Source organism: Astyanax mexicanus, chromosome 4 (assembly GCF_023375975.1).
Source record: "Astyanax mexicanus isolate ESR-SI-001 chromosome 4, AstMex3_surface, whole genome shotgun sequence".
Taxonomy (NCBI): Eukaryota; Metazoa; Chordata; class Actinopteri; order Characiformes; family Acestrorhamphidae; genus Astyanax; species Astyanax mexicanus.
This window is the reverse complement of record NC_064411.1, coordinates 21,697,702-21,720,467: the sequence shown is the minus strand read 5'-3', so window position 1 is coordinate 21,720,467 and position 22,766 is coordinate 21,697,702. Positions and strand designations below refer to the sequence as shown.

The 22,766-nt window shown below is 38.1% G+C and overlaps 2 protein-coding genes across 2 annotated transcripts; both read right to left on the bottom strand.

Annotated features, from left to right (window-relative positions):
* Positions 1-796: 796 nt before the first annotated feature.
* On the bottom strand, positions 797-2,944 carry LOC125801523 (gastrula zinc finger protein XlCGF49.1-like). The gene has a single exon (XM_049478329.1). It carries the CDS (start codon positions 2,141-2,143, stop codon positions 1,460-1,462), a length of 684 nt encoding a protein of 227 aa, XP_049334286.1. The 5' UTR covers positions 2,144-2,944; the 3' UTR covers positions 797-1,459.
* An 8,268-nt stretch (positions 2,945-11,212) lies between these two features.
* LOC125801138 (uncharacterized) lies at positions 11,213-14,136 on the bottom strand. The gene is made up of 8 exons (XM_049477325.1): positions 13,795-14,136; positions 13,503-13,686; positions 13,320-13,406; positions 13,021-13,166; positions 12,845-12,934; positions 12,437-12,741; positions 11,801-12,016; positions 11,213-11,629 (listed from the first exon to the last, which is right to left on the bottom strand). Exons 1-8 carry the CDS (start codon positions 14,109-14,111, stop codon positions 11,217-11,219), a joined length of 1,758 nt encoding a protein of 585 aa, XP_049333282.1. The 5' UTR covers positions 14,112-14,136; the 3' UTR covers positions 11,213-11,216.
* Positions 14,137-22,766: the final 8,630 nt, after the last annotated feature.

Here is a 22,766-nt window from a genome sequence, read left to right as displayed (position 1 = left end):
TGCCCCTGGGTGTAGCAATACTGGGTGTAGTATAATTTTATAGGGTTAGCCGCAATGCTAGGGTTAGTAGCGAGCATTTTCTACACGAAGACTATGGAGGATAGGGTTTTTGAGTCAAGAGCATTAATTTAGTTGTTCGCTGGACAAATAAGCTGAAGTCCGAGGCTTTTTTCCTCCTTTTTAATTTTAACTCTGAACAGCTGGGATGTACAGACCGTCCGACTGGAGTTACTATAAAAGCAGCAGCTGTGAGCTGCACGGAATGAGCCAAACCACACACAGCTGACAGTTAACAGATAACAAAGCTAACATTAGCTACTTAGCCTGCTAAGTTAGTGAGCTTAATAGCTAATGCTAGCCTTTTTAAGATAGCTAGCCAATGCTAGCTAACACTAGCTAAATAAAGCTAGCTACCCAGCAAGCCTTTTAACTTACAAACTGAACTGTTTATCAACAATCAGTCTTAATGAATTTTGAACTTTACATGCTAAATATTTAAATGTATATAAACAGGCTAGTTTATGGGATGGCAATACCTGCTGTTGACGGGCTGCAGGGTTTCTGCATGGACCTCACATAGAGAGAGAATAGACACCTCCAAAAATTCTTGCTCTCAGACAAGCATCTGAAAAGTTCTGCTCAGGGTTCTGCAGGGAAGATCTCTGAGCAAATGTTCCACGTTAGCCTCCTGACAGCAAATACACTCGGTTGCAGTCGGCACGTAAGTGCAGTGACCGCATCTGCACTTGGTAAAGTTAGTGTTATGAACACGAAATGATGACCAATGAGTCAGAGCTTAGAATATAAAATGTATGAAAGTTTACTGGAAAAATAGTTTCAGCATTACATATATGTATATATAAATATATATTAGAAAAGAGTAAAAGTACATCAACGAGAGAATGTCCTGGAATATCAAACATACGAGAAAACATAACATTAATTTCAATAAACATCATCTGGATCAGATTCATTTTGCTGAATCTGTAAAATCCGTTGTTAAATTCAGTTCATGTTTATTTCTGGTGGAACGTGTCCCAAGTGACAAAGTGAAACATTTGTGTAGGATAAGGTGGTCTGTCTGAAAGATTTACGATTTGCGCTTTTTATTGCCGTGGAACAAATTTGGGACAGTTTTCTCTCCTGTGTGAATGCGCTGATGATTTTTAAGTTGACTCTGTGTAGCAAAACTCTTCTCACAATCTGAACAGTGATACGGTTTCTCTTCTGTGTGAATGCGCTGGTGATTTTTGAGATTACTCTGTGTAGTAAAACTCTTCCCACAGTCTGAGCAGTAATATGGTTTTACTCCAGTGTGAATATGCTGATGGTTTTTGAGACTACTCTGTTCAGTAAAACTCTTCCCACAGTCTGAGCAGTGATACGGTTTCTCTCCTGTGTGAATGCGTTGGTGTTTTTTGAGATCACTCTGTGCTGTAAAACTCCTCCCACAGTCTGATCAACGATACGGTTTCTCTCCTGTGTGAATGCGCTGGTGTGTTTTGAGAGTACTCTGTTGATTAAAACTCTTCCCACAGTCTGAGCAGTAATATGGTTTCTCTCCTGTGTGAATGCGCTGGTGTCGTTTAAGTTCACTCTGGGTAGTAAAACTCTTCCCACAGTCTGAGCAGTGATACGGTTTCTCTCCTGTGTGAATGCGCTGGTGCAGTTTGAGATGACCCTGTTGATTAAAACTCTTCCCACAGTCTGAGCAGTGGTACGGTTTCTCTCCTGTGTGAATACGCTGGTGTTGTTTAAGTTCACTCTGGGTAGTAAAAATCTTCCCACAGTCTGAGCAGTGATACGGTTTCTCTCCTGTGTGAATGCGCTGGTGCAGTTTGAGATGACCCTGATGATTAAAACTCTTCCCACAGTCTGAGCAGTGATACGGTTTCTCTCCTGTGTGGATGCGCTGATGTGTTTTGAGAGTACTCTGTTGATTAAAATTCTTCCCACAGTCTGAGCAGTGATATGGTTTCTCTCCTGTGTGAATGCGCTGGTGTTGTTGGAGATGACTCTTTCGATTAAAACTCTTCCCACAGTCTGAGCAGTGATACGGTTTCTCTCCTGTGTGAATGCGCTGGTGATTTTTGAGATCACTCTGTTTAGTAAAACTCTTGACAGAGTGCTGATGTTTCTCCATGTCGGGACTTGGCTTTATTTGTCTGTTAAATGTAGCAAACTATTTTTGTGTGTTCTCCAGATTCTTCAGGATGGCTTGTGCTTCCCCTCTTTCAGCAGTTTAACTTTGATCTTTTGATAAATATCCTGGTTGTTGGTGGTGAATTTCAGGAGAATATTTTCATTTCTGGAAAAGACAAAAATGCCAGTGAATATTAAAATAAAAGCAAGTCATTTAACTGAACAGAACTGCCTAAATCAGTTAAACCATAGACTGTGTATAGCTGGACAGAGCATCATCTCTCAAAAGTGAAGCCACCACAGGTCGGGTGCCCCCTGCTGTTCGGCTGCAGAAAGCTGTGTAACTCCACCCATCCCCATGGGTTTCAATGGCAAAACAGACAACTCTCAATCACGTTTTTTTTTTAATATACTGTAATAGTCTCTACGAAGACTTTCGCCTTCATCTATACCGGCATTTTCATTTCCGGTTAGCTATAAGTGCATTGTAAACAATGGCATTTTACATACAGTGTTTGCATTATTGCATTTTGTTAAGATATAAGATGCGGTCAAATCCGAAGACAGCTGCCTAGGTAGTCATTGCCTTCAAAGGCAATGACTCCCTTGTTCGGCAGCATTTTCACCCATAAAGGATATTATGAGGCAGCGCGTTCGGGACACGCTCTGGAGTCAGCATACCGCATCACGTCTAGCGCGCTGTGCTCGTGAGTTCTGTTTACTAATAACTAAAGTTATTAACCACTTACCTCAGGATAAATCTTAAAGCAATGGCAGATATTTCTTTTTACTCACCCAAATCAAAGCTAAATTAACAAACTAAGCTACATGTCACACAGTTTCACCTTTTAGTTGCATAAATAAGAAACATAACATGTTTCAAAAATTTCTTTATTTGCAAATAATTGTGACTTTTACCCATACCCACTAGTTGAGATGTGATACTAAAATAAGCATAATGACACTAAAAACACAACAAGCAAAAAAAACTTTATTAAATTCACAGAAAAAAACTCTACATAAAAGGAGGTAACGCTGCCTCCAGCCGGTCTGACCGGAGTTCATCTTTCCTGGCCCGTGTTCATCCCTGTGAACAAAATAATCTGAATTAGAAACAGAGCTAACAGCGCTTAATTCCACTATTTACACATTAAATCACTTAGTTACACGTTAATCCACAGTTACTCAGTCTAACAGTTAAACTATTTACACATTAAATAACTTATACCTAACAGTGACTTAAAACAGTTAAAGGTTTTGTAATACTGGACGGCCAGGTTATCTTAGTTTCCTAGCGGGGTTTCTTCAGCACTGCAGCCGCGTTTGGTACTCTGTAAGTCGGCTAGATGCGTGTTAGCTTACCCGGTAAATTAGCGCGATAAGCTAATGGTAGCTTCACCCGGTCAGGTCTTACATTACATAACGTACAGGCAACACTGGAAAACAACTTAAAAGAGTCTAAAACATACTAGTCTGATAAACACATGCAGCGGTGAGTGGGAATACAGGAGAAAATTACTTACATTTGTAGAGACACTCCCTGGCAGTGCCGGCTCCGTCCACCATGTATTTATCTGAGCGCTGGAGCGCTGATCTGGTGAAATTCATCATAAAGCATGCATCTCACGCTGCTTTCAGAATAGGGATAAAATAGGGCAGATCCCCATGTAGGAGCACAGGCTACCTTCCGATATAATATTGCATTTGCGTTCGCTATAAACTCCACATATCCTGTAGTACTCGCTGCTAAAAATGCAAACAGGAAGTAAGAGTGCCGGTATAAACCAAAGCGGAAATATGTCACTGCTGCTGATGCTTAGAGCCTATTCTACCTCCATTATTTAAATGCAACAGTAACCTCTGCTTATATTGTCAAAATTTTATATCCCCACAGAACTCGTTTTTTAAAACGTTATTCAGTTCTATTCAAAAAAGGTGTGGTTATTGTAAAAGGGCTGCTTATGGGCGGGACCAATAACAGACTGTCAGCTCCGCTCCGCCCCGCTCTGCAGTCTGTGACCGCGAGGCAGCCCTCAGGGGCGGGGTTATTCAAATGAGTAGGTTGCTATCCACAGTCTTTCTCCCTCCTCTGGTCACTATTGCGCAGAATCGGGTGTCAGGATCGCCAACATGGCGGAAGATTTTGGCTTCATTTTCATTGAATGAATGGGAACGGAGACACGGCTTCCATCTTTTTTTACAGTCTCTGAGTTAAACTATACAGATAAAACTACTGGGACATCTTCATATTTCCATAAAAAGGGGGGCGCTGGTGGTCTTCCAGCCACCTGTTTAGTGCCTTTATAAGGACTTCCCACTGTTCAGACACTCTTAATTCTGTTCTGGTCTCACTAGAAACTGAGAACTTAAAGAAAGAAAGAAATAAAGAAACGTGTGCCGAAAAAACAACATGCAGTGGTTTGAATCACGGTGCCGAAGCTTGATTCGTTCTACATTGATCATGTGACCAATGATGTCCGAAGCCTTTTCCTTTACACTAAATTATAAAATATTTCATGCATCTTAAACAATGACAGTAATTAGGGTTGGACGATGTCTCCTCAATGGGCAGATGACGATGTTTACAGTGAAACAACGCGATTGTCGATGATATTGTGGTGGGCGGAGGGGGGGTGCTGACAGAGCATTGACTGGTGTGTCACGGGAGCGTGTAGGGTACTACAATCAAAATAGTTGGAGTACCGAATACTACATACTGGGCAGTGTGTAGTATGCAGTACATACTAGTGCAGTATGCAGTATAGTTGTATGCCATTCCAAATACAGCCAGTGTTTAAAACTAAAGTTTTTTTTTAAACGTATAAATGCATGAAATAATGTAGATAATAAAATAAGTACAGTATAAAACATGCTGTCAGCAGCTGAAATAAATATTTTTTCTTTATAATGTTACTTCTGTTCAAACTTAAGTCACGTTGTTAGGCATATCTGTATATGTAACAAAATATTTTAAATAAAGGTAACATTAACAATTAGTTTACATCAGTCAACTGTGCTTACAACAGTAAGAAACACTGTAAAATTGTTAATTAATGCTTCAACTAGTTATTACATGACAAAAGTTAGACATTATTCACCATTAAAATTCCTAAAAACTCACGACTTAGTTAACAGGATCTACTACATTTTTAAACATTGGTAATTTAGAAATATGTGATGTCTTGTTTAGAGTCATTTAACAAATTTATGTCAGATATTGTGGACACATTTTTAGAAATCCACTTATTCTGATGCATTTTACTTCATAATGCCAAATATTTCTCAAGCCAAATGTAGCAGCTCGTCTGCTGCTCTAGTATGCTTGTTAAAGAGCAGACGGAGAGGCAGGTCTCATTCTCTCCTCCTGCCTTTATTCTCTCTACACATTTACACCAAACAATAACCCAGCAGATTATTAAGTGTCTGCAACTGCATATACATCTCATACATATCACCGACTCAATCCCGCACGTTCTGCCTGACCTGCGCAGCGCATCAATTAATTCAGGCGTTGAGCTTTAAACGCGCAGATAAGCTGTAACTGGTGGATCAGCACAAAAATCACAGTGTGATTTATTACATTAAAACACAGAACATTTTCTTCTGCTGAACCCGAGAGAGCCCGAGAACAGCGGGGGGAATTCTCGCCAGCCCGAGTTCATGCATCGGGTCAGACAGGCTGGAGTTCAGGCTGGGGTTTAGGCTCATGTTGAGGTAGAAAATCTAAACTCTAGTAGTCGGTTCAGCAGAACAAAACGTTGAGAAAGAACCACAACATACCTGCACATACACAACAAAAATAATCCCAGACGATTATTAAGCATCTGAAACTGCACATATATCTATAAAATATGAAACAGAAGTAAATACAGCACATGAACACACATTTTCAGGCTCAGTCACATGTAGTGTTTTGGTGCTGAAATGGCTGTACCTCAGAGCTGATAACCCGACCGGGGCAGAAATAATTAATTATTAGGTAAAATATATTTCAATACCCGCTAAAAATGCACAGAAGAGTGACTAGAACTGATATAAGAGCTAATTTTTCCAGTACCTTTTCTCAAAAATACTTATATTTGCTTAAAACAGCACTTTTTCACGGAGCTCCTCAGCTCTGTTTACCTCCTGCGCTGTATTCAAGCTCCTCTGGAGCTACGGGGGGCGCGGAGGGACAATTAATAAAAACACGCAGTTCTCTTGTTGGAGCAGGGAATTGTAGTTCAAAATAGAATCACAGCAAAATAATGACCTTTTTATTACTGTTACAACACATCAAACAACCTCCAACAAGAGAGAAAAAGAGAAACTTCTTCATACCTTCTGAAGTTCAGCTGATCCTGCTCTTCCTCCGGCGCTCCAGCTACAGACCCCGGAAGCTCAGCCTCATCCGGGTTATGTAGAGCCCCGCCCCCTCCCCCGCTATATCACATTATACCCCATCACCGCTAGAGGGAGCCCGCGAGGGAGTCCTCAATGCATGGAGCTGAATGGAGCTAAACAGCTAAAACTCTCATTTAAAACACTGTATAAGTACTTCTCTGGAGTTTTCCTTTAATTTTACAAAGTACAACAAAGTATTTCACTAAAATAGGAAAGAAAACATGCCCCTGTATTTCTATTTTCTAAAACTAATGTTTTTTATTCAGTAGATTTACTAGCATTACTGCTACTGATGCTGGAGTTACACACAGAGCTCATTTAAAAGGGATTAAAACTGCAGTTTAAAAGCAGTTTTAATAATTATCTCTGCTGTGAAGAAACAGTTATAGTTGTTCTGTTTTGAGGAAAATTAGTAAAAAAAAATTCTATAAAGTATCAAATGTTTATAAATTATTATTTTGCTAAAATAATTTATAAACGTTTGATACTTTTTAGAATAAAAAATGTTTATAGGTTTTTAGACATTTCAGACTCTGTCGAGTGGCCTGGGATTCAGAGCAGATTCTGAAGTGGGTTTTTTCCTCTATAGAGATTCTCTGATTGCTCCTGTACAACTCCAACAAACAGCACTTACTAATTACTATGGAAAGATCAGTGCTGTTGTGACATTGATTCCGGTAGAATTATTTTTTATCTAAATTTCATTTAAAATATTATGGTTACATTTCCTTTACATTTACCTTCTTGATGTCCTGCAGATTCTTGAAAAGGAGATCGTACTGCAGCAGATCTTGTTTGTTGCTCACCTTGTCTAAAGTCCTACTATTTATGTATTCTGAAAGCTTTCCATAAATTGAGGTCGTTCACACCTACTCCCTGTAAAATCACTCTCTGACATCACAATGGACCATCCTGATTTCTGTATAGAAGGGTACTTCACACTTGTAAACGCATTTTAAACTTCATATTCAAATATCAGTTTAAAACTAATAATTATAAAATACCAAGGGTTTGTTTAAGTTTATTTCACCCCATTCAATGTTTAATGCATTTATTTAAGTAGTAAATCTTGTTTTATTTGGTGACTTTTTTCTAATTTAATGGGGACAGCTGGGTAAACATAAAATTAAAAGGATGTTTTTGTGTCTTGTTCACATTGTATACATCGGTGTTGTTTGGGGTCAATTTGACCCCAGGCTATTTAGGCTTAAAAAAAAAAAAAATCAGAATTTGACACACAGTTGTGTTGAATGATATGAAAGTCATAATGACATGCAATTTTATAATCTTCAAAAAAAAATAAATCCCTAAAATAACATAATTATAACTGTATAAGTGCAAGAACCATTAACAATTCATGTGACGGGGGGGGGGGGGGGGAACATAATTCTAATGAGAACTTGATATTTCTCATTCTGTGGAAATGCAGAGATATAAAAGGTTTCACAGCAGCTTCTTAACCAGTTCTCTGTGTTCTGTCTCTCTCTCTGTCTCTACTGAAAATCACGTCTAAGAAAAGGTTTTCTCTCAGTGAGGATTTCTCACATCTCTTTCACCATGACAGAGACATAGAGGAGAATGTGTCTGAGAAAAAGGAGGACTTTAGAGAGGATCCTGATTATAATAAATACTCCTCTGATGAGAATGAGCCCTTTACTGTAGTCTCTCAACCAATAGAAAACAGACTACCTTACAAAAGTAAAAAGTTATTATGGTCTGTCTCCCCACTTTAAGAAAATGATAAACCTAATGCTGCTATTGTAATCAGAATAGTTCCAGGTCTCAGCAGATACGCTGTCAGCCACGTCCAAACATAAAATCAGCATTTGAGTTCTTCAGAACACCATCAATATAAAAGGATAAACTACTGTAGATGATACATTTAGAGGGAGGTGTGTGTTTAGAGGGATAGTTGGAAAGACTTGGATTTAATCCCACATGTAAGTCTACATTGTGTTGCTCAGTTTGGAGAGTACAAGTGAAAAGGTGAAGAAAGAACAGGTGTTTGGGCTGCAGATGCACTTGTTGCAGACTCGTCATCCATTTGTGATACTCCTGTTCTATGAGTGGTGACGGAAAACTTTGCAGGGCTTTGTCTTTTGACAGTCATGTCTGCCCTTGTGTGAAATGCACCAGAAGAAATGTTGAAACTTGGATCATTTTTTGCATCAGCTTCACAACAGACAAATTTTGTGAAGACAGAAAATGGGGGAAATGTGACTGTGTGTAGTTTCTTGTATTGAGATCCATAAGAAATCCATCTTTCCTGCAGATTGTGAGGTAACTTTTCAGCAATTGGATTAACACCCCTTGATGTGTCCAAGTATGAAAGTCCCAACAAGTAGCCTTCTGACTTTGCAGACTCCAGTTCAAGCAATAAATCTCCAAGCTCTCTAAGCTTTAGATGATCTTTGTTGCTGAGTTTAGTTTAAGTTTTCAATTTTGTCAAGAAGGGCCTTTTCAACAACTTCAGGGGATTCCTAGGTCTCTTCTTATCTCTCCCAAGCTTTCTTGAGACCAATATCAGGATACCTGACATGCACAGCTCGGATTCTCTTTACATACTCAGCTGACTGATGTCCAAGCCACTTCATCAAAAGATCTAGTTCCTCACTTGGAGATTGGCATTTAAGAACGAAGTCTTCCAAGCCCATTAATTTTCTGGGCGATCGTCGAACCTGAGGAGCCCCGAACTTAACAGCTCACGACGGATGAGGAATTTGGCAATGTCACTTACTGCGGTGTCTTCATGTGGAGCAGGATGTGTCTGAGAAGCTGTATAAGCTTGTGCAGGAGGATGCTGATCTGTAGGATGTGTTAAAGGTTGCTGATTCTTTTCTCTTTTCAGACCTTTGGGATGTGATGTGGCCTCTTGAGCTGCACTTTCACCATAATATGAGAGACTGGGCATAGGTGGTTCAGCGCCTGCCTGCACTTGATGAGCCTCATCTTCCTGTTTGACATAGCTTTTTTGAGGAATGGGTGAAGGTGGTGGGCACCGGTGTGCTTGTGTTTGAAAATGCTGTTCTACATAATTGCTGGTGTGCTCTTTTGGATCTACTGCAGGTAGATCAATTGAAGTGTTCTTCTGACTTCCATCAAAGTTGAGCTCTGCAGCCTCCTCAAATACTTTTGCTTCAGCCAAAGCAGCAGCGACCTCTTTTTCTTGTTGAATAGCCATCAACGTACCTTAAAAACGTACAAACCTTTTCTAGTCTAACAGCTGTTTTTTTGTCGATGAAACTGGCTCGTGCACGTGCTGCCTCTGCTCTTGCTCGAGCTTGAGCAGCAGCCATACTAGCAGCAGATCTTTTTGAAGCCAAAGATGAGCTAGAGGTGACTGACCTCATCTCATGAGTTTGCTGTCCCTCTGTTAGTCTGCTCCTTCCATAACTATCCATAACTACTTCTACAAGGCTGATGTATAGATGAATGCTTCACCACTAATCCTGTGTTAGGTGCCCGCTTTGCAGTGTTTTTTCACTATTCTGTCCTTATTGCCTGTAGCTTAGCACAACTTGACAGATAGCTAAACAGTTGGGGTTGAATAAAGAGCTGGACCAAAGGTGTTTCAGTTTCTTCAGTGTTTAATTTATCCAGATTCCCAATTTCTTTTTGTGAAACTGCAAACAAACATCACATATCTTAAGTTTAGGAAAAAACATCAGTACAATTACAAAATACACCAATATACTAGCAAAGCACCCTGCCCTGTATCCACAAAGAATCTAACATTACCAACAGCTCACAAATGTGTTCAATACTCTGCTCATCCACATCTCAAAACAAAATAGACAAAGCTTTACTCACAAACAGTGATGTCCAAGGCACACAACGTGAGGATGGAGAGAGATGAAGCCACCTGCTTCATCACACACACAGCTCAATCTAAAATGGCTGTACTGACCTTTAAACCTCATCATGTGATTTAACTAGCAAATCAGACTTAATCAAAGGAACAGTTGACAAACATTAGCAGTGCCATCTAGTGGCTGAGATATAAAACAACAGTCAGAACAACAGTGTAAAATGAGTTTAATTATATTCAAATAGGTATTAGGTTAATGCGGAGAACTGGTAAGTCAAGGTAATGCACTTTATGTGGGTGTATTTAGGTTTATTATTATTACTATTATTATTATTATTATTATTATTATTATTATTATTATTCAAAAACTTAAAATATACAATTTGGTAAACAAAGACACTTTAGTAAACGAATTCCCTAACCAAAGGTCTCAGATAGCCCAAAATGTGTCAAACCCCCCCCCCCCCCCCCCCCATTTTCTGGGATGCTGAACACAGCTATGCAGGCCCCATGTAGGTCCGACCTATGGAACTATGCCAAACATATTTAGATTTGGATCACAATTCCAGTATATAAGACTACACTGAAATATTTTGGAATCGGGATGTTGAATGTTAAATGATTTGACCAAATTAAATAAAGCCCAATGCTGCAAGATTCCTCACAGATGGGGAAATAAGTCTTTTAAATTGGAAATGGCATGGTGTCATATAGGGGTTTTGTAGAATGCTGTCCAATTCCAATATTTTTCAACAACAAACACGCATATGACTTGATAGTTTTTTAATTTATTAAAAATGAAAAACTGCACAATTCAATTTGTCATTATAAATATACATTACAGTACAGGTACAGAATGAGTTGTGGTGCAGGGTCCAGGAATTCAAGTATTCAGCCAGTCCAGTCCAACAGTTTCGCCTCCAAGTCCCTCGTCACTGAGAACACCGTAGTCCCAAAGTAGTTCCTCGTTGACCTGAATGTCCGTTAGCGCGAGGAAAATGGGATGCCATCTTGTTCCCTCTGTGAGTGGGAGTTTGAACACGTGTGGCTTCACATTTGGACTTCTCCTTGAATGGTTCATCCAACGACCAAACATGTCCTGGTGTGGGTGACACTGGCATGGAGAATGTTGGGCGTCTATGCAGAACTTTTCCCCACGTCCCGCAAAGAAGAAGACGTAACAGGCTTCGTCGAAAAGCTGTTGCATTCTCCGATTCCCTTCTTCTTGGGTGACGTACTCTCCATGGTAGTCGCAGACCACCTCTCCCTTGGAAAAGGGCATTGTCGCAATCACCCCTTCAAAGGGAATAAGACATAGTGGTTAGGGTGGTACTATTAAAAAGAATTAATGGTAAGGGTGGTAATATTAAAAATGTTAATGGTTAGGGTGGTAATATAAAAAATGCAAACAAATATTAAAATATGACACGTTTAATAGAATCCTGGCATAATATCAAATGGCCTTACCTTTGTTCTTTGGTGGCCCAAAGTCTTTCAGGCAAAGTCCTTTCCAAGACTGTTCCTGAATACGGTGGATAATGTCTGGACTCTTGATGTGGTCCTTTACGGGGAGCCAAGACTTGACCACATCCATGGCGCTTGGACAGTTGGCCGACCAGTTCTCAGCACGGAGCCGATGGTATACCCTGGCCTCTGAGGGGCGGTTCCTGAACTTGCACTTATCTGTGAAAAAGAGAGAGGACATTGTAGTTGGTTAGAACGTGAGCATGTGACAGAAATACAGTTATGGATTATTTTATTACTTGTGTAATAGAGTATTATTACTTGTGTAACAGAGTAGTAATAATTGAGTTTATTTGTTATCACTTTTTTTTGTTTTAATTAGCTTGGAGTCCCAGTTCCTCTGCCCAGAGGGTGGGTGTGTGGCCATTGTTGACAGCCTTCAGCGTCATTATGGCCAGCACCACCCTTATTTGCTTGTAAATATTTTTTTTGTACATATATTTATGTAAAACAAATGGTTCTAAATATATATTATTTTTCTTCTTCTTCTTCTTCTTCTTCTTCTTCTTGCATCTTATATGTAGATAAGACTTGTTGCCCAGAGACCGTGTGTTGATAAAAGAGAGAGGAAGTCATTACCCAAGATATATTGGATGCGCTGTTCCCGCTGGACTGTCCTCCATTTGTTGTGAAAGTAACGGAAGGATTCGCGATCAAATCCACCGCCGACAATTTCCTCACATGTGGGTGTCGTGGCATGAACAGTCACCGGAAACAGGTCAAGAAAACTAAGCCAGGTGGACTTAGCCCTCCGCTTCCATGCAATCGAAGAGGATGAAGGGGAGTGGTCCCTCTTTGGAGCCTGTGGCTGTCCAGTTGCCTGTCCCACAGCATCTGAGCAGGAAGGCTGCTCATCATCCCCCTCTTCAGAACCTGCAGCAGAGCTAAAAGATGGGGCGAGTGTTATAAAGACCAACCCATAAGTAAAAACAACAACAGTGAAAAAACAACAGCATTTGTTATAGAAGATGCCTTGCTTAAAATTACCTCGGCTGGCAACTGCTGGCAGGGGCAACTGCTGGCAGGGGGGCAACTGGGGCAACTGCTGGCAGGTCGGTCCCTGAAGCCTGTGGATACCTGTGTTAACAAAAGACACACAATGTTATTATAAAGCTATATGTGGAGCAGTGCTTTTTAATGAGCCTTTAATCTGACGGACTTACAGTTCCCATAGCCGCTTCATATCATTAGGTAGATTCACCACAGGAACTCCTTTCTGGCTCAGAAAGAAGATGCCTCCATCATGAACATCGGGACTGGACTTTTTGACACTCCATGACCTGATGTGAGCGAAGTACATCTCCAGCCACTGTATTGAAACAAAAAATAAAAAAGGAACATTGTTCATTTATTGTCTTTGACAAACTACATTCAAAACTGAATTTAAAATTGTACATCTATTTTATATATATATATATATATATATATATATATATATATATATATAAAATACATTTTGTACCTCTTCCTGTTGGGGAGTCAGGCTGATGTCAAAGTGTTCAAGGAAAATGCCACTGGTTGATGGGGTTCGAGAAACCCAATGCTCTACCTGTATGGGTGAAAAAATTATATCTTCATTAGCCAGTTTGTCTTTATAAAACATTTGAGAGAAATGCAAGGCATTAAGGACAGCAAGAAAGGCTACCTTGAAGTTCAGCACAGCACTCTGTGCCAGTTGATGCTCCTTCAGGAGTATCGCCTCACAGACGTACCGGAACAGTGTCTGCTGACTCTCTTCCACCTGTTGTCCCATTCTCAGTCTACGGCTGATATCGAGGACGCCAGATTTCGCTGACTCGAGTACTTGGTCGTAGTCAGGCGTTGAAGATCTATCATGAGAGATAAACATGAAAGACCGAAAAAAACACATTAGAATATAGACATGAAAATAAATATGAACTTGTAACTAACAGTGCTATTTAGAAAGTGCCACTCACTCGTCAGCAGCAGCCAAGTCCAAGCGAGTGGCCATGGGCACGTTCGGACTGCTAGCCCTCAACTCTCTCAGGAGAGTAATGGCTTTTATCCTCTGTGCCGTCTGGATGTATCTCTCCCTGGCCTGGTCGGACAGGTCCCGATGGCAGCTGGTCAGATGGCGGTCAAGACGAGTCTTCTGATACCCACATCCCGGAACAGGACACGGAGATGTCAGGATCGACACTTTCTGATTCGCCAGCTGAATCAGGATCTTCTTCTCCTCTACGTTTTCCACGTGATGTACTGTGGAAAGGTGCGCAGAGATGGAGGACAGCATCTTCTTGCAAACTGGACAGGGAGACATCTGAAATAAATGAGCACATTTTTAAACATAGGACAAATAAATTGTGCTATCCAGCGCTTTGGAGAAGTTGAAAAGTGTATTTTACGCCAAAGTGCCAATCAATAAATAAATATATAAGTTAACCGAAACTCATGACAACAACATCTTTTGAAACACACATTAACTTATTGCCAATCCATACCTTGAGTCAACTTGCTTTCTATGGTGTACAATTTAAAAAATTGTAACGCTAAAAACTAGCTTTAACTATAATTACATAAGGTAACTTGCATTTTGACGTTTTAACTTGCCTGGTCAATTCAGCTAAATTTATTCTGCATTTTCTGTTTAGCTAGACACCAGTTTAAGGATAGCATCATAATCTATTAGTGCTAGGTAAATTTTACTCACCAGAGCTTCTTGATCCTTGATCAGCAACGGAGAACAAGCAGTCGGCAGTGTAGCTTCAGCGGTGTGTTCCTGGATCAGCAGCGGAGATTCAGCAGTCTGTTCCTCCAGTCTGTAGGGAAAGAAGTGAACTAGTGAAGAAGTGTGCTTCTACTTATACCTGTATAACGGGGGGCGTGTTCGCACCTCAAGTGCTTAACATGTGAATAGCTGATGGGTCCCTAAAGTGTCCTTACGAGGCTGCTGATGGAGGAGGGAGGTACTCTAAAATTTGTAAGATTGGGTTTTAAGAATTTTAAAAGACAAAATTTCTTTAAAATTACAAGTTTACATTACAAGTTTACGTTAATGACTACTACTTATATAATATACAAATAATTCTACAGCAGGTTGTTATACATCTATTAACATATACAAATGAATGCAACTGTTGAATTTAAGAGGTAACTAATAAGGTAACTTGCATTTTGACGTTTTAACTTGCCCCGGTCAATTCAGCTACATTTATTCTGCATTTTCTGTTCAGATACACACCAGTTTAAGGATAGCATCATAATCTATCAGTGCTAGGTAAATTTTACTCACCAGAGCTTCTTGGTTAACACACCTCCTAACTCCCCAACCAAAGGTTTTAGAAATGCCAAAATGTGTCAATCTGTCCGGCTAGTCGCCCTTATAAACCTACACATACCGAGAAATACATATTTACCATTATTCAAAAACTTAAAATATACTCTTTTGTGAACAGAGACCATTTGGTGAACGAATACCCTAACTCCCCAACCAAAGGTTTTAGAAAGCCCAAAATGTGTCAATCTGTCTGTCTAGTCCTAATAAACCTACTTATACCGAGAAATACCTAGGTCGGGGAATTTTTTTCGTTACATTTTGAATGGGGAGCTATGCACCTCAAGTGCTTAACATGTGAATAGCTGATGGGTCCCTAAAGTGTCCTTACGAGGCTGCTGATGGAGGAGGGAGGTACTCTAAAATTTGTAAGATTGGGTTTTAATCTTTTTAAAAGACAAAATTAGTTTTATTTCAAAAACATGAAATATAGACTTTTGTTAACATAGACACTTTGGTTAACACACCTCCTAACTCTCTAACCAAACGCTGGCGCTTATAAACGCACTGAAGCAAATAAAGCTAAATATCTCGGCCACAGTAAGTCCTAAAATCACCAAAATGTTATGGCTATATTGGACAAATTTTACAATGTTAGCTAGTAAAACCCTTCATCCATATAAATAGTTAATTTTATATGTCTGAAAAAAAAAATAGAAAATCTGAAAAGCGCCTAAAAATGTTCCTGTTTTTTACCATATTTTGGCCATTACATGTTCAATTGAATAATTAAAGTGTCTTATATGAATTATGTAAAGGCTTTTAAGTAATATTAATTCATAGATTTGACTCTGAGTTATTTAATATTAGAGTGATAAGCCTTCAAATGTGAGTATGTAATTTCAGGCGGAAAATGGTAAAATAGGCTTGGAGCTTAAGAGGTTAAATAATTGTCTAGTACCAGGTCACCAAATATTAAAGGAATGTTTATCAAACAGTGTTTGTGATGCATTTAACCCCATGTCCTCCAGATTCAAAATTTATATTTGTTGGCTTGTTTGTCTTCTCCAGATAGCCATAATTGAAAGCATATATCCTGTTTAACAAGCCATCTTTACAGATGAAATGTTCAAATAGCAATTTGACCTCATATTGACCAACCCCTTCCACAATATCATGCATGATGTCAACAGCATAATTTTCTGCAATATTGAAATATTGCAGTGTATTAAGTATGCTATTTCTCTTAATGCCAAATGAAGAGGGCAATGTTTGATCATCGACCAAGACAACATAATGCTGTTCATTCAGAACAGGTGATCTTAGGGTTAAACATGAGTCATCTTCTGAAAAAATCAACTGAACCAATGATTTTTCTATTAAGAAAAATCTGCAAAAAATATTTAGATTCCACATACCCAAGAATGCTATGCATGCCCAAGTTATCACCAGTGTACCACCTATGCAAATGAAACAGCAACCCCAGTAGTCTTATATTTTCAAGTCCCTCACAAGAGGTAGAACAGTGATAGCAGACAAATGTTCATTAATGTAGAATTCACCATGTGAGGGAGATTTCTAAGGATAAAGTAAAGGCAGCCAACTTTATGTATCCATTTTTTTTAACCTAGATGATTTTCACACTCAATCATCAAAGCACAAATTGGATTTGGAGAGCACACTTGTTTCTTGAAAAAAGATTATTTGTGAAGTAGCTTCCATCACAGAAGTCCTCATATTTATCAGACGGCTCATATTTGGAACATATCACAAATATTCTCATTCTTGAACATGAACCGGAGTGTTCCCAATAAAGGAACACGTATATGAACTCGACAACAACTGGAATTTGCTCATAGTTTCCAATTCTGCTATTACGTCTGCTATCATACCTTACTCTTATACACAGGTTAACAGGCTGTACTATATTCCATTCCATTTTTCCCTGAAATATATTGATTATTTGTTCCATTTGCTATTGGAATTAAACTGGCTAAAGGGATTGTCCACCCTTTTAAAAAACTGTTGTATGGCTGATCTGGAGGGATCATCATCTGAGAGTAAGTTCAATACTTGTTCCTGAATATTAGCTTGCATATCCCCCACAAATTCCTCTAAATTCTCCACTGTAGAAAGAACTACAGTATTTGGTTCGCCACTTCCTTAAAGTTTGGCTATAATGGAGACACACATCTTAATAATAATATATTATATACATATCCGATGACAATGTTTGGCAATCACACTAATATTGTATTCCAAAAAGGAGCCTTACTTTTGATACAGAAAGTAAGAGCAGTCAATTTTTTAAAGTCAAATTTAAACAATAAAATGTGTAGTGTGTAAGTTATTGTAAATTTTTATATTAATAATTCAGACTATCTTTTTCACTCACTCTACACATAAAATATTTAGATCAGTTAAAAACTCTCTTGATCCATGAGAAGTAACACTATTAGACAACCACATGTGACCCTCATAATCCAAATTCATGTAAAGAAATAAAACATTACAAAACAGGTAAACAGATTTGTATTCTCACTCATTCATAAATCACTGCAGTGTCTGTGTTCCACCAGCAGATGGCCTCCAAGCTCCACCAAAAAACATCTCCTCTAGAAATCTGATCAGGAGCAGATAATAGCAGCTGCTGAATAAAATCATCTCAACAAACAAACAAAAGAAAAGTTTAATGTAAGAATTTACTGTATCTGGACCTGTAATATATTCACGCACTTGATTGAACACACCACACAAAGCTGACAAAACAACAAGTCACAAGATTATTACACACACACAAAATAAGTATTACATAGAAAACTATTACATTAAAAATCCACACAAATTATATATAATATTGTATTATATACAAATATTTATTATTAATAAAGTAAATCAAACAATTGCGTTAAGAAAATTTAAAACACCTTACCTCCTGCCTTAGACGAACACTAAAACTTTATTCTTACAAAAAAAAACCTGTCATAAAACATTATTTTAGTATCGCTAACAATGTTGTAAATCAGTGCGTAAGAAACTGTGTTGAGTGCGCACCGCATTTCCGCAGCGTGAGGCTATTTTTCTAGATTTTTTATCTTGTACACTACTTAGGGAGCCTAATGAAGAAACACCATGTCTCCTATAGACATTAAACATACATTATTACACACATTATCAGCCACAAATATCAGGGTAAGAGCTGTTATTATTAAAATAAAAGCTTAAGTGAATATATTTTCCAGTTAATATAGAGTATTTTAATCTGAATGTAAAATAGGGGACCCTTTTAATTCAGCAGGTCTTGTCTCTGTCAGGTCTTGTCACAGAGTAAACAAAACTTTAATTTCCTAAAAAAAACATGTTCTTTCAAAGTCAAACGAGCGCTGGACTTTAATCTACACAGATTTCTCTCCTTAAAACTGATTATTTGGGTGAGTAAAGCTCTTAGATTAATTTACAGTAAGCTTACATTTCCACAATTTTGACTGAAATGGCTGAAAATAGAGGCCGCTACGCTAGCTAATCACTAAATTAGCTTCAGTCACCTAGCTTAGCTAGCTAGCTCAGAGCAGGTAGATAACAAGCTGCCACTCTAACTTACCTGTGTCTGGTGAACCGTGTTGTGTAGTAAAACTAATATATTATATTATATTAACTATATATTGTAGCAAGGAACACATTTTTTGACTAAACAAAAGTTTTAATTATCTGGATCCTAGTTTTATAATTTGCAATTTTCTACTGATTTAATTTATTTTCCACTTCCAGTACATTTCAGCACATTTATATTTTGTTATAAAGTCCTATAATTTTTATTTGATTTTTAATTGCTAAGTTCAAAAATAGAGGATCATTTTATCCCATCCAGATGTCTTCTGTTTTATCCAAATTGACTTTTGCTCCTGCTACGTCTTCATAAATTCTATAATCCTGAGCTCTTTCTGATTTCTTATGATTACTGTGATGTCGTCATCAGCAAAGTCTGTAAGTTTAAAAGATTCTTTACCTAAGATATCAATTCCTTTAATTCTGGTATCATTTTTAATTTTATTTAAAGGGGACTAACTGCTAACACACACATAATACTGCACTTAAAGGGGCAGCCTTGTTTGAGTCCTCTATGTGTCTTAAATTCTGTTAAAATACCCTTTAGCATTAATTTCATTTAATAACTTGATCTTATAAATTAAATTTGGTGGAAAACCATAGTGCTGCAAATCATCCCATAAATATTTCCTGGACACATAGTCAAAAGCCTTTTTCTGATCTAAAGTAATTATCTAAAATTCCTTATCATTATTTAAATTCATTCATTTATTATAAATCAAGGTAATCACAGCCTTATAGAACAAGTCATTCATTTTTCCATCTCTAATGCCTTTATTAAAATAATTTTGTAATAAACTATAATAATGTCTTATAACATTTCGGAGGTTAACCGTCTGGTCCTGGAGTTTTCCCATCATGTAAACACTTATTTACTTCAACAATTTCTTCCTTTGTAATTGGTTGATATTATGAGAGGTCCCCTGCTTGTAATTTTGGTCTGATAAAAATTGTGATTTTTTTTGTTTCCTTTATAATTTTCTGCTTTTCTTTTTTGTTTTCTATTACATTCCCATGCTCATCTCTAATCCCTTTAATCATTTTCATTTCTCTTGTCATTTACCCGTTTAATAACATTTCTTGTGTTTCCTGAGCAGCTATTATCCATACCTGCTTAAAGTTTTAAATTTAAATTTTTTTATTCATCTTAGACAATTCTGACTTTAATTTTAAAAGATTATCTTAATCTTCTATAGTTTTATCTCTTTTGTTTTGAATTTCCTCATATTCTGCTGTAAGTTTACTGTAATATTCATTTTGTTTACAATTTATTTTTCACATTTATGTACCAGAAACATTTTAATCCCATAATTTTGCATTAGAATGGGTTTAAACTTCCACGTCTTTAGTTTTTCTGATTTTTAGTAATATTTTTAGGCACTGTGTGTTTCGCTTCCAGAACCCCCGTTGTTCTCTGATTCGCAGATTTAATTTTACATGAGTACAGTTCTATAATTTAGGACTTTTATATCTTTAGTAACATATATTCTATCAATGCGTGTTTTAACTCAAGAATCAAAACGAGGAAAGTCTCTCTAAAGAGGAAAAAGTTCTCTAAAGGAATCCTTTAGCCCATGTTATACTTATCCTGTCACGTCTGGTGCTGTTAGCTCCTCTGTCCCTTCCACACCAAGCTCTAACGGAGGTTCTCAGGTCAACAACTACACTACCCAGAATGCACCACCCGCTGACATCACGCACTCACCTGATCACGTGACACCTCACCTGCTTCCTCCAGGAAGTCCCGAATACTGATTACTGGCACTATAAAGGTGCAGGCCAAACAGACTACCACGCCGCGTATTATAGGTTCTCCTCTTTACAAAGCGTTACTTATCTCTTGCCTCAGTTTACTTTGTGTATGACCTTGCTTTTGTTTTCTCGACGCCGATTATTGCCTTTACCTCTGATACTGGATTGTTTGTGTATGACCTTAACTGTGTTTTCACTACTGCCTCTTGGATTACCTCTGATACTGGATTGCTCGTGTATGAACTCTGGACTGGTTATCGTTTCTGGTATGGTTTTGCCTTCATTGCTCTGTTTACTGGTGATCACCCATTTCTCTGTATCGACTCTGTTGTCATCTGTTTATTCTTATAATAAACACATTTTGATTTTATCAGTATCTGCACGTGTCTGCCATTCTGTGCTAACCATGACATATCCCAGTAATTTCCCTTCTCTTGTAATATTAACTGTATTATCTGCAACCCTGTCTTTCAGACAAGTCACCACATAATACTACAGGCAAAACCTACAGACAGGATTTGATAAGATTTTTAGAAATTCTATTTTTATTTTCTAAAAGACTTTGATGTCCAATATGTGGTGTCAGGAAAGTTTTGGGTATACTTTTACATTTTTTATAAGGTAGTAAAACAAATGAAATGCTTCCTTGTATCTTTTACAAATTTTGCACCTTGTTTTTCAAGACCCTGGTGAATCAGGAAATGTAGAACATGACTGATTTTATATCACCAGCATCCATACACACATTGTACAATCCAAAAATAACGGTTTTTTTTTTTTTTTTTTTTTTTTACATTTTTGTCAGCATTTGATGTTCTCAACCGGAACTTAAATAATGGAAATAAAAGACTGGAGGTGAATAATTGTTTCAGTTCAGTTTAAACCCTGATTTATCATTGTGCTCTATGTAAAACTTAAGATACAATGTTTTAGAGTGTAGTTGGTGCAAATCACATGAAAATTAGCATAAAATTGCATCTCCATAAAGGGGTTATCGTAACTGTCCTTCATATTTCTCCACTTTCTGACGATTCGCTTGACCAGTCGCTTTCATCTGAACTTCCATCTGAATTTGATTCTTCACCCTCTTCATAAAGCTCCTCTTAAGACACTTCTTTTTCCGCTTCTCCACTCTGGACACTTGCTCTTCCTCTATGATCTTGATAGTGTTGATGATCGTACCTTGAACTTGCATCAGTCCCGTCTCTATCTCTGTAAATGCCCCGGATTCTGTGTGTTTTAGATCACTTGGTCTTGGAAAGCCTAGTCTTTGCTTGAATTTGTTGGCGTAGGATTTAGGGCATGTGAAATAGTTGTGTCCCACGTCTGAACACAAAGTACAAATGTCAGCGTTGTCTCATTCCACTCTAGTCTTAGAAAGGAACCACAGTTTATTTGTTTAATCCGCACTTCACTCCAGCAGCCACAATGAACAGAAACACAGACTGCTGTTAGGCTCCGCCTCCAAATGAGTGAACGTACATAAGGCAGTGATAACCAATCAAAATAATCATTTAACCAAATGATCTACAGCATCTTTACGTAGTTTCACTTGATGCTTCATACCACGTTCCACGATTATCCACTGGTTTAACTGCAGGCTTCAGAATATCACAGCAATGTTTTAAATATAGCTCAGTGTCATAATCAGAGATGTGTCCTGTCCAGAATTTTACAAGTGTCTTTACATCCATGCTGGTAGAGGAAAAAAATCTTTCCAGTTTTGTTTTGTTGGTTATTTCAAACAATTGATTATAGAATAATAAATCAATTCCATCAGCTTTACATTCTCCAATAGAAAAGAAGAAATAACCATTATCCCACATTTTTGGGGGGATTTTCTATATCTTCATATGTATTTAGTTTCGTTTACTGTAAACACAACACAACAAATCTCTGCTATTTTTTTTTTTAAATATACTTAATTTCTCATTCCTGTTCTTTTTATACTGAATCCCCCAACACTGCATAGTGCAATATTAGGTCAGACAGAGGAGATAAAGAAATGTTTATTTCTTTTACTTTTTCTTAGTGTATTGTTCATTCTGCTTCTAACCTCCTTTTTTAGGTTTACTCTTCCGTTTCTTTTTGTTGGATGCAGCAGCCCCTGTGCGTATGTATGGTGGTAGATCTGGTCATAGATGGAAGAAGAGGTGATGAAGAAGGAGGAGGAACTTGGTTTGCTTGTGTTTCGGCTGCTGCAGACTCGTACTCCTCGCTGCTGTCTCCTTCAGACGAGATGCTGGTGTTCGGATTTCCTCCGTCTGTCTCTCCGCTGCTGCTGCTGCTTCCGCTGCTACTTAAATCTTCATGATG